The following is a 19,710-nucleotide window of genomic DNA, read 5'->3' as shown; positions in this document are numbered from 1 at the left end:
TGAAAAGTTGCGTATGTTGTAAGTCCCTATATATATATATATATATATAAGGCACACATCTAAATACACATCATTTTTCTCGCGTCAAGTATTTTTATTGCCAATTTGAATTGAATTAATAAAAAAAATTCCAAGGTATGATGATTTTCTAAGAATTTTAAATCGTGAGTATTTTTTATTAAAAAGTGCGATTTATTAATTTCTATCCTCACCTATATAAAGTTTGCATATTTCATGAAAATCGAATACTTTTAATAATACAGAAATTTAATAATATACAAGTAAATTAAATGCATTCATTGAATCCAAAAGCTAGTAAACAAATTATAAATCATGAGCAAATTACTTATAGTCACGAGATTTTAATTGCTGCAAATAGGGTGAATATTATAATTTGTCTTAACAGTATAGTCTCTCATTACTTGTTAAGCTACAAGTCAGTTTGAGTAATGTTAATTCCATTCATGCAAATATTTGATTATCTAACTGGCAGCCATGTGGTTAGTGTGAACATCAATCTCGACAGGGCTGAGTTTAACTTCTCGTTTCACAAGTGAAGTGCTTCGGCAGTTATCAATTTTTGGATTTAAATTGTTGTTCACTGTCTAATTAATATTTTTAGGCTATCAAATGTTCATAATAAGAACAATTTCTCCAGATATATTCAAATCTATATAATTTACATATTAATATAGTTATTTTTAAATATATTTATGATATTATACAGGGCGATTACTTGATTCCATTTGCCGCCGCATTTTACTGGCGAACCGTTGATCCTAGAGGCATACTTCCAGTTAGAAAATGTATCCAAATAACGTGTAGAACTCAGATACGTCATTCATGTTGCAAGGGGCTTTATAGTTATTGAAATAAAAAACAAACTTTTTGTATATACGGACACTCTGTCTTCAAAAACCCAATTAGAAAGTCGTTGCCCTGTCTTTCCTGTGACCAAAAAGAAAAACTTCCACGTTTTTATAATATTCAGTGAGATATTTGATTTAAAAATAGGAGGAAAGGTGTTAAAGAACAGCAAAAACTAACGGACAACGCTTCTTTTCCTTATTTATGCTATTCTTTCCCAACTTTCCTCCGTTTTTCGAATTCCAATATCTCAGTGAATATTGCATTTAGAAACGTGGAATTTTTTTGTTGATAGCATCAGGAGAGCCAAAGCAACAACTTTCTAATTGTGTTCTTGAGCGCAAGGTGTCCGTATATAAAGAAGTTTATTTTTTCATTTCAATAACTATACAATGCATCCTTGCAACATGAATGACGTATCTGAGTTCTACACGTTATTTGGATACATTTTCTAACTGGAAGTATGCCTCTAGGATCAACGGCTCGACCGTAAAATACGGCAAAGGGAATTAAGTAATCAGCATGTATAAAATATTTTGCATCGAAAGAGGTCTTCATGACTAACCACTTTGTTACCGGTGAGATAAAAGTTTGATTTGTCGTTTTCTTATCCTATCGAAATCATTTCCTCATGATATGGAACCGTTGATTTTGCTTGGTATTGTTTCCAGAGGTAAATGTAGGGCATAAAAATTCATTTGTGGAAAATCGTCCAACAGTTCTTATTTTTTTTGGCCGCCTGTGGAAAAATTGTATGAGCTACAAGTTTTTATGAGTGATGTGATGCTAATTCCTTTCATGCAAATATTTGATTATCTGTTTGACAGTCATGTGCTTAGTGAACCTCAGGGCTGGGTTCGACTACTTGTTTAACCAGGGAAGTGTTTGGACATAACATTGAATTTTAGATTATAATTGTTATTCACTGTCTAATTAATATTTTTAGGCAATCAAATGATCATGGTAAGAAAAATTTTTCCATGAACTACATTCAAGTCTATATAATTTATATTTGAAATATATTTATGATGTATAATAAAATAACTTGCATCGATCAGATAAGGTCTTTATGACTAATCACCTGGTTATCAATGAGATACAAGTTAGATTTGTCTTTTCTGATAATCACGAAATCCTTTTCTCATGATGTGGAGCTGTTGATTTTTTTTATGACAATATCGTTGTTTTCTGAGGTATGCGGAGGGCGTAAAAGGTCATTCGGTGAAAATTGTCCGACAAAATATTTTTTTATACAAAAACAGAAATCTTTGTTAGAAGATGAATAAAACCAGCAAAAAACCAACGATTTTTCACAAATATGAAATCAAAACCAAGTGATGTGATAAAAACTAGATCCTTACGATCGTTTCAAAACACAGTGGGTTCCGTTCTCAAGGGATAAAAATTAATTAAAAATGGTCTTCGATGGAAAGGACATTTTTTTTTTTGGCCACCTAAGGAAGAATTGTGAGATACTAACTAGTCTTTATGAGTAGTGCTAATTCTTTCATGCAAATGTTTGATATCTGACTGGCAGTCATACACTTAGTGAACCTCTATCTCGACAGGGCTGGGTTCGACTACTTGTTCAACCAGGGAAGTGTTTGGACATAACATTGAATTTTAGATTATAATTGTTGCTCACTGTCTAATTAATATTTTTAGGCAATCAAATGATCATGATGAGAAAATATTTTCCATGAACTACAGTCAAGTCTATATAATTTATATTTGAAATATATTTATGATGTATAACAAAATATCTTGCATCGATCAGAGAAGGTCTTTATGACTAATTACCTTGTTATCAATGAGATAAATGTTTGATTTTCCGTTTTCTTATCCGAACGAAATCATTTTCCCATGATGGAGAGCTGTTGATTTTTCTTGGCTACAGCATTGTTTCCCGAAGTAAATGGAGGGCGTAAAAGGTCATTTGTTGAAAATTGTCCAACAGTTTTTTTTTCATTTTTTGGCCACCTGAGGACTATCCTGTCGATCGGATGGGCGTGAAAGCTTGTGCGTTATTCCCGGCAAAAGCCGCCACCCATTCGCAGGAGAACGAGCAGGTGAGCTTGATCCTATTGGCCATAATTGCAGTGAATCTGCTCATGCGCTCCGAGCACAGAAGCTTTCGGAGCATTTGACAGATCTTTTTGCGTAGGCAAGCGCCAGCGTTAAAAAGCTTTGCAGCTCAACTCGGACACGTTCAGAAGTGTGTCTGCCACCGAATTCCCAAGAGCAGCGCCAAATAAGACTGGACTGAATTACAGAGACTGAACTTGATCCGCATAAAAAAAGGCACAAGAAGATCTCGACACGCGAGATTTTTGCTCTCTCTTTCTCTTTACAACTTGGCACAACATCCATTATTAAGAATGGTTGCTTTACGAGCTGCATGCGTACATATCCTCATTGCTATGATGTGGCTGGCTGAGACTAATGGAGCTTATCTGCTCGATTTCTCGAGAGTTTTTCATCATAACATGGCCAATGTGAAACGTGAAGGTAAGAAACTCATTTATTATTGATGTGCACATTATCGCAAAGTAATACGGAAAAAAAACTATAAGTCACTTTGCACAATTTTTATTTCATGTTCTTCGCTGGGTAATTTTTTTTTCATTTTCAATAAAGTTGGAGTTTTTTATACTCGGGCCCACAATTTCATAAATATTTTCCTACAAAAAAATTTAATATTAAAATGTAGCACTAAATATTCTACCATTCAATTTTTTTTAAGCATTGAGTTTGTCACTGTAAAAATGCAAAATATAATTGGAATTGGATTTTGCTATTGAAATTTTTGAGGGTAAGTGTAAATTAAAGCAAATTTCAAGACAAGAGTGAGGCTTGTTTAAATGAGGTTTAAACAATATTCCACAAGAGTACTGGAGCCGGTGAGAATTTTAGTATAATAATTTTAAAAAATTTGTTTTGAATTTAGTTCTCGTTTCCGTTTTTTCCCCTTAATTTTGAATAATTTACAGAAATTTCATGTCGAATGTTTTGTCTCTCAACAAATAATTTGGTCTTTTTGTAAATAATGTCAGTTTCAATTTCTAAAAATCTTATCAAGGTAAAGTTTTGTAGGAATTTATTATCCTATTTATCTGAAACAGAAATTCGTCAAAATTTTCCAATTTGTTTGATTCAATTTTACTCACGAAGTCAACAGAATTGTTAACTTTGAATAAGCTTTATGGGAAAAATTTGTGCAAAAACCTTAAAATTTTTCAAAGGAACCTTTGATAGACAATTTTTTTTGTTAGAAATCTTGAATTTTTTTGATAACAAGAAAAAAAAACAAAGACAATTTTTCTTTGTTTTGAGAAACTTCCAAGTATAAAACTTGGCAATCATCCAAAAAAAATTTCTCGAACGAATGTCTCATTTTGACACCGATTGTATTCAAATTTCGCAAGCATGGATCATGAATTTAATTTTTCCGAAAACCTCTCCATACGTATCATCAGTAAATATTCTGAATTCTGTTATATTTTCAACTTTCTAATGATGTAAATGAGGAGACACTTTGTGTTCTTCAGCATAGATAATAAAATATATGTATACAGTTATACAGAATGTGTCGCAAAGAATGTCCGAAAGGAATAAAAATTCTACGGTTCATCTTTAAATTGAAAAAAAAATTAATAAAAATGATCAACAAAAATAGCTGTAAAAGTGACATACCCAAAAAATGATAATTGGTGGAAATATATAAAATAAATTTTCTATACTGCCCCTCAATAAAAAAAATTCAATTAGTAAAATTTGCATTATTCTTCACTAAATTAAAATAAATTCCTCCTGTGCCATTTGGATGAAAATTCATCGAGATAACGACGATTTAAGTACTAGATTTTTGTCCCTTTTGTGTGCTAAACTGACTAAGTTCAGAAGTTTTCACGACCTCATAAATACATAAAAAGTGATAAATATTAAAAAATGCGATCGTCGATATTTCACAAATTTTCATCCAAATGTTACGGGACAAATTTATCCCAATACAATAGAAAGAAACGTAAATTTGAATGATGGAGAGAGGGCTTATAAAACTGCAATTACTTTATTTCTCTTAATTATTATTTTTTAGATGAACATTTTTTTTTTTATCACAGCTGAATTTCCCCTCTTCTTGCTGGTCATTTTATATACTTATTTCAATTTTAGAATGAACAGTAGAATATTTATTCTTTTGGAAAAGTCTTTATGAAACACCTTGTATATCCTTATCCACAAGAACGAATTTTCAGTTTCAAACTTATATCTCATATTTGCACATTTTCATTAATCATAGCGAGAAATCTCACATTGTCTAAGAAAATGTAATAATCTCTAAAGAAATTATAAACATTATATATAAGTCACAATGCTTAAAAAATTCCAATTTACCACTACATGAATATGTAAATTCTTGATAATCCATAAAAGATAATGAATGCATGTTTTTGAATGTTATTTGCATAAAGTGGAAGAAAAAACCTTCATAGTAGAAGAAAAATAATTTGCCCGTACAAAAATAAATAGAAATTCTAGTTCTCATACTTCTCTTATAGTTCTAAATCTAAATTTTTGTAATGTAATATAATGTAAAGTGTTGTATAAAAGTATTCAAATTAACTAATATATATCATTATTAAAAGTGATTCGTGTAAATAATTCAATATGAATGAAAGAATACTTTGAATAAAAAATAAAAACAATCGATATCCAAATAACAATGCGTATGTCATTGTATGATCTATTATCTTTGAATTTCAAAAAGAGAGACTATTATACCTTGGAACATTGTTTTTTTCTCTTTTTTTTGTTTTTACCGTAAAATACAACTTTTATTTTTCCGATTATTTCAAGTTGAAACAAATGGTAGAAATCTGTATTTTTTCAAAATTTGGTTTCTTGTCTTTGCATTGACAATTGTATCGTATTAAAAGATAAATGTTATATCTAAGGGAAAAAAATTAAAACATAATTTTTGTCGGGTAATATGGAAGAAGCGACTCAAAATCAAAAGAAAACTAATTCGAATTGATCAAAAACAAAATTTAATGGGTCCATGACAATAAAAAATACAAATTTCATCGTTTGTTTTTGTAGTTGATGATGCGGTGGTGTCATAGTCTATTTACAAGGGTCACAAATACAATCCGCAATTCTGCCGCACAACAGTCAAGGTGGGCCCACAAATAACAGGAGACATTATTTTTCTATACCTCTTTCCTCTTCTATCTTGCTAAACTTTTCATCTTTAAGAGATATTCTAGCCCAACTCAGAAAATACATATAGTATTCCATATTGCCCGATGCACCATCTGTGAAAAAATAGCGTTCCATTTGACCGGGAAAAATCACTAGCGAAAAAATGATAACAGCACAATAAAATACAACATTGTGATGTACATTGTGCTTAGTTCCAAATTATTCGACATATTACCGATGATTAACAAACAGTTTTGGAAACTTGCCTAAGTAAATTTCTAGAAGTAGAAAAACAAATATTCCCTTACAGCAGTGATGATGGTGACAACCGAGTAACACTGACTCTATAGCATCATGGGGACATTTTGAAGTTATTTATCACTTTCCCACTAGGAGGGCATACCGGAAGGTAGGGGAAGCCTAGTATTCCATCTTTCCCGAGTATTCCATATTACTCGAATAGTACTATATATTTATATTGTATGAAACATATAAAATTTAAATTACCTTTCGTTTTTACTGTAATCGTGAAATATAGAATTTTAAAGAAAGCAAAAATGTTCCAAGGTACAACAGGAAAACAGGAATCTTGCATCTTTAAACAGGGTGAAATTACAAAGAAAAAAAACTACAAATATTACTGGAAAAAAATATTAGTAATTTTAATATAAATTATATATTTTTTATATTATATATATTTTTCAGGAGACTGCACATATTATAATTACTCAATGTAGTTCACTGAACTTGCAATGTTGAGAAGAAACACTAGAAATACAAGAACACTCACACAATTTTATAACTAAAATGTGCCTACTTGTAAGATCTCTGTCAAACAACGCTTAATTGTAAGGTTATATATTTCTAATCTCTTACACTACAAAAACATCAGCTAAAATTTAATACTATTGAAACTATTTCAAGTGTTTCAAGGTTTACTATGCTCAAGATACAACAGTTTCCCCTATATGATTGTCCGGATGAGCAACGACAAGTCATTTCAGATGAGAAGGTATCATCTTGTGACACCTCATAAACCCGAAAACATTTTCCAGATCGTCGTAGAAATGATTTCCAGCGTCGTCCAAGTAAAATGTCGTATCCTAAGAGCAAATCACAAAATAAATATACATTATATGTAGTATATTGTGAAGTATGCTACTGCCGCGATGATTTATGATACTCGAAGATATCGAAGCAGAAAATGTCAGAACCATGCGGATAAAACTGTGAGTTGCGGCGGATTTATACAAGAGATAGCCATAAAGCTGTTATATTTTGTTTTTGTTTCTTTTTGCATGTTTTATAGCGTGTGTGATAAGTTGACTGGGCGTGAACAGTCGCTATGGGAACGTATTCCCCAAGGGAGATCTTACTTCGTCTATGATGTCAAAAGCATCTAAAAAAACTGTTGATTGAGTCACGTGCTTAATACGATACACCTGTAGCGCATTAGACACTGATGTCGACTTTTGGGGCATAAAACATTTGGAGGTTGTTTACCGTGGATCTCTCATTGGGGAGCTCGTTGTAAATTACCGCCAAACATTATCGAGACAAACGCGCGTGTCTCGTTCGTTTTCATTCTGCCCATAATGATACCTTATTAGTATTTGCTAGATAACGTAAATAAAATATGGATTAGTAAAAGGAAAGTAATATAACCTTTTCTTCCCACACACATAAACGGCTACGAGGTATTAAATTCATCTACCAATAACGGCCGAAGCATTCAGTGCCCAATAGAAAGGTTATTTGTACAGCATTATTGTTTGAAATACGATCAGTGCGTCACTCTATACACAGAAAAAAGAAATAGGTGTGAATTTTAGAATTCGCTTATCTTTCTGAGACAATTCATAGACGAATATACAAACAGAGAATATGTTGATCTACAGGTTTTCATGTACGTTGGTCCCTTTGAAATTCCTTGAATTCTCCTACTCCTGTACTATCTAACTACTAACTAGTAGAACAATCTCCGTTTTGTATAGGCATACGTTCAAATCCTAAATAGAAAATGAGCCTTTTGAACATTTTTTTTCACTTTTTACCCAATATACAAATATCCTTGTATGAAAATTTCCACGTGCTGAAATCTATTTGATGTAGAAAATTATAATAATAGCATCGGATATCGTATTCCAATGTTACGGAGCAAAGCCTCACAAATAAAAATATTTTCGTTACGATTGGCACATGAGAACGTTTTGTTCAGAAACCTCATAAAAACTTTTCGTTCTCAATTCGAAGACATCAAATAGAAACGTATGTATATGTAAAACATATTTATGAGATCGTTATTTGAAACATTTCTAATTATGAAGAAGCTCTATTCAAACGATTCATCATTAGTGTTCCGATTCAAAAATACCGATTTATTTGAACATAATACAACTCTTCTTTATAGCGCATTCTGTATACGCTTTTCTACGGTTTCTTCGAGTTTTATAATAGCTTATATTCTCATCTTTCATACAAGTTGTTAGCGATACCATCTGTAGATAAAGTCCAAGCAATAAAATATTTAAAAGCCCACTTTGATATTATAATAAGCAATTACAAACCAAAAGGAATATCTAAAGTAATGCGTAGGCTTTCTCTTCATAGAAAAATAGTGTCATTCTTTATATATCTTTTAAACTAAAACAGTTTTATTTTTCTTTCAATCCGTCTAGAAAATTCTTGATCTTTCCCGTTTCTATTACAAAAAATACGCTAAAAATGTCTAATAATAACGATAAAATATTCTAAAACTTATAAAGGAAGCTAATGCACCACTGTTTACACCAATAATATTTTTTGTATTCATTGTCGATGTTTTTTGATAAAAATATAAAAACTCGATGTATGCAAAACTTTATGCAAGAGCATCGCAGGAAATTAATTGGATTGTCAAAAACAGAATGAAGCCGATATTCGATCCTTTTCTAAAGTGAATAGAATTATATGGTGAGGACCGTAACTCTTCTTTGAATACACTCCCTGTGGCTAGAGATATTAAAAGATAAAGTTTGATCCCAGAATGGTGGGAAAGTTACAACAATTGTATGCTTCATCTCATTTCCTTTCATTTTTATCTCATCATTATAGTTCAACATTGATTTGAATATCCGATTCGTGCTTTCTTGTGACTCTTTGTGACGACACAAATCATTTTCTTAACGGTATAAAAAGCATTTTTCGAGCCTTATTCTTTCACTGAAACTAAGCAGGGCTGTATGTGCTATACATCGAAAAGATCTCTTTCAAAGAAAAACGTTTTATCCCTAGAATCGAACTCATTATCTTTAAAGATCTATCTGAATTGTATGAAGTCAGCTTTTTTTTTCTTTTGTTATCTATTGAATTGGAACTTTTACGAAAATGTTTTACGCAAATCACAAAAAGACATGACAAGAATAGGAAAGTCATAAACCTTTAGATTATCGTTACGGGGAAACAATGCTTTATCGCTTCGAGCTGTCATTTTGCCATAAACATCTAGAATGAGATTTGCAGCTTGATTTTCTTGCATAGAAGTCACGCAGTTTGGGTGGAGTGCTAAAATTGTACTTAATCATGCTTTACTCAGAACTCGGGCTTCACACCAGAGCCTAACGTGTTAAAAACATCATGTTTCTGTTCATTTCTACGATTAAAGTAACTGTTTTAATACACTGAGTTCAGTGACCGATATCATTTTTTACCGTAATCTGTATTCACAATTGATTTTTAAACTTATATTAGAAAAAACTACACTAATACGGAAACGTTTTATCGAATGCATTTCAACATTCGAGATATCAACCTGACGATATTTGTTTAATAAGCTTATACATTGCTTGCAGATGTGTTCTACAGATGTGTGCCTACAGCATGTGTTCACACAAGTTCATGACTAAATACATTGAATACAGTCAATAATGGGTTGATCATTGCAATTATCCTTATGCTTACGAGTACATATAATGGATGTTTATATATTGTATGGTTTATAAGCGCAACTTGTGTTCTCCTTCGGACATGATCAGTGAATAGCCCAGATCAATGAAATATTCGATTGAGTTTCGAGGATTCATGAGTTTGAAATCCCCTCAGTCTACGCAAATATATTTTCTGACTCAGAAGCAGAACTTGTGTACATGAATGTAAAAGTAATGTGAAAAAATTATCAAATATGTTCTCGTGTAAAAAATGAAAAGATTAACTCGGGTTACGAAATTAAACATGTATTAATGCACTCTGTAAACTATATTACACAGAATAATTATAAACTGCGAAGCATAAAACTTTGCTACAAATTCTCTACAACATTTTTGGTATACATCGTAATATGAAACTTAATACACATTTTGAGTGAAATTTTTAGACATTCGTCCGTTAATCCCTTAAATGCGAGCTTCGCATAGATAAAATCATTTATTAAACTCGCATTGCTGATACTACACACATAAATTTATAATAATTTTACGCATTATTAATTGTTTTTTGAAGAAATGGTAGGAAGAATAAACATGGATAACAATTACACATTTATTTATTCTAATATTGCAAACAAGTATTTCAATTTTCTCTTTCAACCCTTAAATTGAAAGAAAAAAATCAACATAAAATAATAACCTTAGGGTTGAATGTCTCAAATTTTTGTTAAAAATATTTTCATTAAAAAACCATCAAGTTCAAATCAATGAAAGATTCAGGTAAGTTTATAACCATTAATATGTTTTCTTCTGAGACCCAAAGAAATCGATGACTTCAGGTAAGTGACAAAGAAATTTATTTATGTACCACCCCTGCATGAAAAATCCAATTTTGTATATTCATCCTATTCCGCACAATATACCTACTGTAAATTCCTATGCACCGTAAATATTTTATGCACATAAATTCAATATGAAATATTTATTAAGTCTATGTGTCTTGAATTTTTTAAATTAATTTCCAAAAGATGGCAGCTATATTCCAATTAAATTTTGAACTAATTTCATTACCTTTCATCGTAACATATCATGGTGTATGGAGACATTGATTATGAATTTTAATTTGATCACTTGATTTGCTATGAAGCTACTCGAAACTTTGATTATTCAGTGTTTCAAAATATCTCGATTTTTGCATAGTCGAGTCACATTAATGTGATTACTAGTTTATATCCAGAAAATATTTTTTGTGCAGTCCGACTGCAACAAGATGGTTTGGTCTGAAAGTGATATAAGATGCACGAAAATTGTTAGATTTATCTAAATCCAAGCAGAACTGCGGTACATTCAATAGCTGCTGGCAAGTGAGTGACAAGATATCTATACAGAGAATAACGATGATCGATTTTGGTCCAGATAAGGTCTAGAGAATTGGGGGAACATAGGAGTACTTGGGAACCTAGACCATACTAGACAAAAGTACAGCACATGCATGCTCAACCCATGGCCCGCGGGGAAAATGTGGCCCTTGGACTGATCTGATGTGGCCAGCGATAAATTACCAAACATCTCAAGTGGCTCACGAAAGGTTATTAAATCATTTAAGTGTCTCGCAGCATATTTTCAGATCATTTAAGCTGCCAATGACACATTTCCATATCATTTAAGCTGCTAATGGCACATATCCACATTACTTAAGAGGCCCAAAAAAACCATATTTCAAAATCCCTTGAATGACTCACGGCGTACCTTCAGTTCACTCAAGCGGCTCGAGGTAGAATACCAAAGGGGATGGCGGAACATTTCCAGGTCATTCCAGTGGCTTGCAACACACTTATAGGTCACGCAAGTGGCCCGAGACACATTTTATCGTTCACTTAAGTGGCCAGTGGCATTTTTATAGATCAATTTAGTAGCTCTGGGCACATTTCCAGATCATTTAAGTGACTCGAAACGCACTTCTAGATCACTTGAATTGCCTTGGCACATTTCAAGATTACTCAAATGGCCTGTGATACGTTTCCAAACCCAATTAAATAACCCGCACTCTCAAATATGTTGAGCAGACTTTGTCTAGCAGCTCTTGGTTCATTTGGACAGTGAATTGCTCAACTGAATAGGTGCCACTCGGTCTTCACACACTTTCTCAGTCGACATAAACTTCTCACATCAACAACAAAACTTGATACTTTGATACATTTCTCTAGCTACGGTACACTTAGACGACACCACTATGTGAATGTTCCACGATGTACCCAGTTGTTTACAACAATGTTTCACACATACTGTGATGCTTAGCTGTAAAGCCGAAAATCATCTCTTTTTCAAAATCTGATAAATAGCTTGTCCAATCGTAAATGTGTATTACGAGTTATACATTTTTATTATTCCTACAATTTACTTTATGTTCGCACTGAGCCAGCTCGCTACTCTTACCTTATTTCAATAACAACACACACAGTTGATGTCAATAATAGGAGGTGGTTGCAATAATGGAACTCGACAGTGTATGCTATTTTTTTTAATTGAAATATAGGGTGTCCTGTAAGTGCTAATGAGGCAATTATCTCATCAACCGTTCGTCGTAGAAGTATAGTTTCAATTTTTCAAAAAGAGCTCAAAATGCATTCGAAAATTACCCGTTACCAGTTTTGAGAGTGAAAATACAGTGTGTAAGAAAATAAAAATTTCACATTTTTATACGGTCCCCCTGTCTTCTAGCTTACAATTAAAAAGTTCCTGCCCTGTCTTTCCTGAGGCCATCAAAAAAAATTTCCAAATTTTTAAGTGAAATAGTCACTAAGAAATTTGAATTCAAATATACAGTTGAGATAGGCAACATCATATCATCTATAGCAGAAGGCCTCCGAGCGAAGCTAGTGACGTCACTAAAGAAGGTCATCTCACCTATGCGCAATCTTTACCCTTTTTGGTAATATATCCAATGGCTATAGGTGAGATGACCTTCTCCGATGATGTCACGAGCTTCTCGTGGAGTTCTTCTATAGATGGCGTTGGAAAAGGATAGCACAAATGAGGGAAAGGATCGCTGTCCGTTAGTTTTTGCTGTTCTTTCATAACTTTTCTCAGATTTTTCAACTCAACTATCTTGACGAATATTGCAGTTAGAAACATGATATTTTTTTCTATCGGCCTTAGGAAATACAGGGCAACAGTTTTGTAATTGGAAGTTAGAGGACAATGGGGACCGTATAAAAATTTAGATTTTTTTTATTTTGCGACACACTGTATTTTCACTCTCAAATCCGGTACAGGGTAATTTTTGAACGCCTTTTGAGCATTTTTTAAATTGGAATCATACCTCTTTGACGGACGGTTGGTGATATAAAGGTCGCATTAGCACTTATAGGACACCCTGTATATTCTACGAACTGACTTTAATTCAAATGCCAGAAATTAGGCTTACATTTACTAAGTATTGTTAATAAAAACTAATGGTAAAAACTATTGCGAATATTTTAGAAGTATAAATAAATATATATAATATATTAGTTTTCTATACACTTATAATATCTATTAATTTATTTCTTTCGTCTCATAAAGAGCTATTTATCCCCTTGGGGCAGATATCTCCACTTTTCTGAGTTATTATTATTTTTCAATCTCTTGCCCAGATTTGCGTAGGATGATAAATTTGTGACATTTTCGATGGAGGACTTATGTGGGTGGCATTCCTACCAAACTTTTGTTCAAATTGCCTCTTCAGAAAGCCATTGAGGTCATTATTTGTGTCACACGTGCCATATTCACGATCATGTCATTAGTTGAGAAAAGGGAACGACGTTCCCGGAATCGCCAATTATACCATCCAATCAATTGAATTTTCATCTTGACGTAGGTATCTAGAATTTTCATATCATGAGCTGTCATGTAACGTAGGTTCAATTGATAGTGCCAATTACTGATTCCAAGAAACTTAAACTGTTCTACACACCCGGAGTTTTCAGTCGTTTTCGTTAGAAACATTAAGAACACATCCATTGTCTCTTATATCTTTTTCAATGAGGCAAAATTCTGTAGCTTTCAAAGGGATATCTGCAGGAAAATGTTTATACAAGTTGTCCTGTAAGTTCTAATGCGGCCTTTATTTCATCAACCGTTTGTTATAGTTCTATGTTTAAAATTTCTAGTTCCAGTTTAAAAATGATCAAAATGCATTCAAAAATCACCCTGTACCAATTTTGAGAGTGAAAATACAGTGTGTCACCAAATAAGAAATATAAATTTTTATACGGACACCCTGTCCTTACCCAGTTAGAAAGTTGTCACCTAGTCTCTTCTAAGTGCAACATTCACTGAGATATTTGAATTAAAAAATCTGAAAAAAGTTAGGAAAAAACAGCATAAACCAGTTTCCCAAACTTTTTGTGTGTGTTTCATCGCCCCCTCTTCTTCAAAAAAATTTCCTTTACCTCGCTCCCCAGCTCAAGCCAAACCCATAGGTTCCTATACTACCTTATCATGTGTATATATTGTTTATAATTTGTGTTAATTGCATTTTTAATGGGGTTGCTGTATTTTTGAAACATATGACATCCATATTTTTATGGGCATCTTTTTATCAGCCACCTCGTTGGGCATTTTGCCTGTTGTGGCGTTGTATTTGTATTGGTATTTGTATAAATCCAAAGCTTCTACTGCCCCCTAGACCTTCCCATCGTGGGCGATATTGCCCACTTTTGGAAACATTAGTATAAACTCCCGGACAACAATTATTTTCCTCATTTCTACTGTTCTTTCCCAGCTTTACACCAATTCAGATATCTCAGCATAGAAACATAGAATTTTTGTTGGCCTCAGGAAAGACAGATAACAATTTTCTAATTAGAATTTAGGAGACAGCGGGACTGTATGAAAAGTTAAAGTTTTATTATATTACACACTGTATTTTCAATGGTACAAAACGGATACAGCGTGATTCTTGAACACATTTTGAGCATTTTTTTAAATTAGTGCATACCTCTCTACGACGAACGGTTGATAAGATAAAGGCTGGATTAGGACTTACAGGACACCCTGTAAATTCCCCAAAGAAAATTTCCCGCCTGGCAGTCGAGTGCTTAATGAGCTAGCTTCTGACTGTGCAGGTCTGGGTTCGAATACCAGCATGGATATCTAGTAACATTAACAAATTCAAGCACAGATCATACAGATCTCTTGAGAATATAAGTAAAAAAGAATCACGTTATATTATTTTTTAAAAATGTCTATTGTGTTATATTTATTTAATTATCACAATATATAATAAAACCTTTAGTTTCTTTTATAAATGCATTCCTTAAAAGTTAATATTGGAAGCTATTGAATATAAATGATAATGCCTCAGAAGAGACAGGGCAACAAGTTTCTAATTTGGTTTCTTAGAACAGGGTGTCCGTATAATTTTATTTTTATAAAAATTTAAATTTTTTATTTCACACTCAAAACTGGAATAGGGTGATTTCTGGACACATTTTTAGCATTTTTTAAATTTAAACCATATCTCCACGATGAACGCTTGATAAGATGAAGCCGCATTAGGACTTACAGGATACCCTGTGTAGTGAATAGAGTTTTTTAGCAAGAGCACTCCATTAGTCACAAAACATACAGTTAGGGGCTAGATCGGTGAGATTGTTTCCGGTTGTAATATCTATCGGAGAATTACAGAATTCATAATGCCAAGATGAGCTTTATCGTTTAATTGAGCTATTGTTCTGATTCATTCCAACCGAGTTGATGGTAAATTCTGAAATTATAAAGAAGATGATCGGAGAAAGGCCGAATGGTCAATTATCTATTTCATACCCATCCAATTCATTAGCTGTGTTTATTGAATGATTGTCAGTTGTATATAAAAAAAAAGCCAGCCGAAAATTCAAATCACTCTTCTTAGCTTTGCTTTTGTTACGAAATTATCGAACGCTGGTTATTTGCTGAAAGGATACGTACGCGACAAGAAAAAAATTGGCGGCCCCATCTCCGATCAGTCATCTCAGCTGTCAATAAAATGTCCTCACCGCATTAATAATAATAAATGATGTCACGTCTACTCACGCAGATTGGTGCAAAATCATAACCATTTTTCCCGAGAAATGCTATTTGCCAATTAATTGGGCAAGATTATTCGCTCAAAAATAATGCGTTGGATGGTTGAGTGGGAGTAAAATATTACAAGCGAGGGTTTTACTAAATTAAACTCGTAACAAAACGTTTATTTTATTTTTTAGTGGGGGGGGGGGATTTTTTCACCAAATTCTTAAAACTCATCATAAATTTTCTATATTTTATACTTTAACGTGATTTTATTACAAAAATATAATTTTGGGACATTAACTTTGTTGTTTTATCCCTTTCGGACCCGAGCATTCATTTTTCGGAGTTTTAAAAATGTGTTTGCATTTTTGATACTCCAAAAATACATTAAAAACATAAATGTTAGCAAATATTTGTTTCTTTTTCAAATTTTCAATTTTTTTTATAAAGAAATTATTCACTTCGTTCAATTTTTTCAGCCAAGATGTGTGTGATGCAGGGTATATCTGTCTTCACATTTATATTGCTAAACCTTATGTAATAAATCGTACTTTTCTGGAAGCCATCTTAGAACCCCCTGAAAGTTCAACTTCAAGTGCTGCCGTCTGATGAACGCCCCCAAAGTTCTTATTCACCATATTTCTAAAACAATCCTTAAGTTAAGACTCAACTTCCCGAGATAAAAAGAAAAAAATTCTACAGTGAGAAAAAGCAACTCACACATTCGTCGCACTATTCACATATTTGCTAAACAGTTTTGACTAAAAATTATTTATATTTGCTGAAGATAACCAAATTAATCACGTTTTTCTATTGTTATTTAACACTTAAAAGTACAAAGATTTGTTCAAAGTCTACTTTAGCTTAATATAAAATAGTCGATGTGTGGCTACTCAATAAATGTAACAGAAGACAAATAAATCAACACACTTTCACTGAACTTTCTATTTCGCAATCAAAGCTTAGGATATGATAGATTCTCAGAATCCGGAATTTTTTTTTCTTTTGCCCAATGGCGCTTAACATGCACCCAGCAGTAAGCAACGAACCCATTACTTCGCTATCCTTTGTTTGAGTTCTGTCTTCTTTCATCTAGCAATAGGAGAATGGAACGTAAATTTTACTTAAGTCACCTAGCCGTGGATGTTCCAATCTCTTGGGACGCATCAGCGTAAGCTTGAAACCAATACCAACACACCAACTTCTATGAATAGAAACTCGTATTTACCCGATTGATTTACCAAGATATTTTCATTCCCTATGCGTGGAAACTTCTTTGTAAACGTTGGTAAAATCCACAAAAATTGCAAAATAAAATTCATCAAAACCATTTTGGGAAATCTCCTAATTTTATTAGTCAATATAAACGCTCCGTTTTCTTATTGAGGTATTGTTTCGATAACTATTCATTTATAAAACAATAAAATTCTTCCTTTTTATGACAATAAAAAAAATTATTATAAATTTATAGCTGTTATACTCAAAATGAATTAAGGGGGTTGTTGCATGAAAATTTTCCAAAAAACATATTTCAATTTTTAAATGCTATAAAAGTTTCTGCGTCAAACTGCATTCTAGTTTTTTTCTACTTGTGTGCACTATATCTATATATTTTCAAAATATTTTAATATAAACCTCTTGCAAGCATTATTTATGATAAGTTTTTCTATATATTAAAATGATCTTTTCTCAAAACTATGTTTTTTAAGGAACATAAGGAACATTTCTTCATACACCACTTGTTCAGATCTCTTTATGCGTCTCTCAGCACTGAGGGGGTTACATGCTTTAATGAGAGTATTTCGCATTAACTCTAGATAACTAAGCATTCGTCTAATAGACTTCAGACCTCTGCCAGTTTTGCGAATTCAAGATGTTCCCAATGCGCTCGCACCACCTACTCCCAGTATCTTCATAACTAGTTAAAACGAGGGGTTTTTTTTTTAAATATTTTTATATATTATTTTTTTAATTTTTCTTTTATTTTTTTTAATTGAAATATTATAACACTTATCTTTATTTACGCTAATTTGTTTGAAATTAATAAATGAAATATAAAAATATACTTGTTTTCAATTCTTAATTTTTAAGTCAAATTATCAGTTACTGAGTGACACACTGATTTAAGTTTAGTTATCTAGGGTTAAAATGATTTAAAACAAATTTTATGGTACAAAATATGGATAAATTTTGATGATTTTTGAAAAAGTTGATGTTGTGGAAGTGAAAATTTGAAAAAAAAATCAACTCTAAAACTCTCATTAAATTGTATAAAAATATCCACCAAATTTGAAGGAAAAAAATTGAGAGCCTGAACTATATATACAGTCAAATGAATGTAATTTCTCTAATAACTAACTGAAAATTATCACTTATTCAATAAATTTCAATATTATCTTTTAAGAATGCATTTATAAAAGCGACTAAAGATTTTATTATTGTGATAATTTCATAAATATAAAAGCCTATTGTCTGACCTCTTAGTGCGGGCCAGTATTTTAAAAATGTCTGTTATGTAGGGGGTTTTAAAAATTTGAAATCGTTTTAAAATTTATTACAGAAAAAGGAATTCCAGAACTTATAATTCCATGCACTTTCAAAATAAACAAAACATTAACGTGAAACGTGGGCTTAATTCTTACAAAAAATATTCAAACTTATTCTATCGTTCACTGATAAAGGATTACATAAATGTTAAAAAGTAATATTGTAATTCATTAACGTATTATTATTTTTTAATTAGCTGGATAATACAAAGAGCGGATAGCCACGAGTCTTCTGTGATAACGTGATCCTCACGTATTTTCAAGAGATCTGTATGATTTGTCCAGGGAATTTGTTAGCGTTAGAAGACATCCATGGCCAAAACGGGATTCGAACCCAGACCTGCACAGTCAGAAGCTAGCTCCCTAACCAGTCGACTGCCAGGCGGCAAATTTTCTTAGGAGAATATACAATATTTATTTATTATTTTGTCTCTTATGAAGTAAAAGCATCTTTATTATATTTATTGCACTACTGAAAGTCATTCTTAACCAGCCGATGCGTAAATATTGTGGCACGGTGCTCTGCCAACTCACTTTCTTTCCTCTCGTACTACATCGAGGTTCGTTTCACCGTAACCGAAATTTTTCGGGAATCCCTAAGAGGATTTGAAGAAAGAAAAATTGCCCCTCTCTCTCTCAAGAATGTTGCACCGAAATATGCGGTGCAACTTATAAATTATTCCTATATGCGTTTGGGTTTCTTAACGCACTTTTGTGTCTTTAATAATAAGAGTTTTCCAATAAAATTTGGCTTTTAGATACCGTTGTATTCTTGTTCAACCGATACCTACTCCTTGCAGTAAAACGCGAAACTACCATCTAATGTACTTTTTTATTCTGCTATGTTGCGTGCTCTGTACTTTTATGACTGAAAGTCACTCCGGAGGTAGAACTAAACCACCCAGAATTTTCTATTTTGGTCTTTGCGGTATAGTATTCACGAATAAAATGTAGCATGTATTCTTCCTTCTGGCATTTTAAGAATCTCATTCGAAATTCTATATTTAAAAATTGTATTCCCATAACTGTAATGTGGAGCAGATTAAGTCTTGGTATTCTCAATAAAACAGAGGACTTTTTCTAAGGCAATGCCACAATCATTATAAGGTTTTATTGTTTTCTTGATCACATAGCTCAACACTTCTTCCTTTTTCAAA

The 19,710-nt window shown here is 32.4% G+C and overlaps 2 protein-coding genes across 3 annotated transcripts in view; one reads left to right on the top strand and one right to left on the bottom strand.

Moving 5' to 3' along the window:
* Gpb5 (Glycoprotein hormone beta 5) overlaps positions 1 to 2,754 on the bottom strand; it is a 172,424-nt gene extending 169,670 nt beyond the window's left edge. The window contains exon 1 of the mRNA XM_089253662.1: positions 2,668 to 2,754. The gene's annotated coding sequence lies outside the window, so the exon portion shown is untranslated. The remainder of the gene's footprint in view (positions 1 to 2,667) is intronic.
* Positions 2,755 to 2,993: 239 nt separating this feature from the next.
* The window catches only part of LOC149065727 (IDLSRF-like peptide), a 58,116-nt gene continuing 41,399 nt past the window's right edge, over positions 2,994 to 19,710 (top strand). Inside the window, exon 1 of one of the 2 annotated variants that reach the window (XM_089253752.1) lies at positions 2,994 to 3,375. In XM_089253752.1, the coding sequence (XP_089109878.1) occupies positions 3,246 to 3,375 (130 nt within the window). In that variant the 5' untranslated portion in view covers positions 2,994 to 3,245. The remainder of the gene's footprint in view (positions 3,376 to 19,710) is intronic. The other variant, XM_089253753.1, reaches the window with a different exon arrangement.

Source organism: Pholcus phalangioides, unplaced genomic scaffold (genome assembly GCF_987345545.1).
Source record: "Pholcus phalangioides strain wild (caught in Gottingen) unplaced genomic scaffold, Ppha-v1.0 ptg000039l_1, whole genome shotgun sequence".
Lineage (NCBI taxonomy): Eukaryota > Metazoa > Arthropoda > Arachnida > Araneae > Pholcidae > Pholcus > Pholcus phalangioides.
This window is presented reverse-complemented; position numbering and strand designations above follow the sequence as displayed.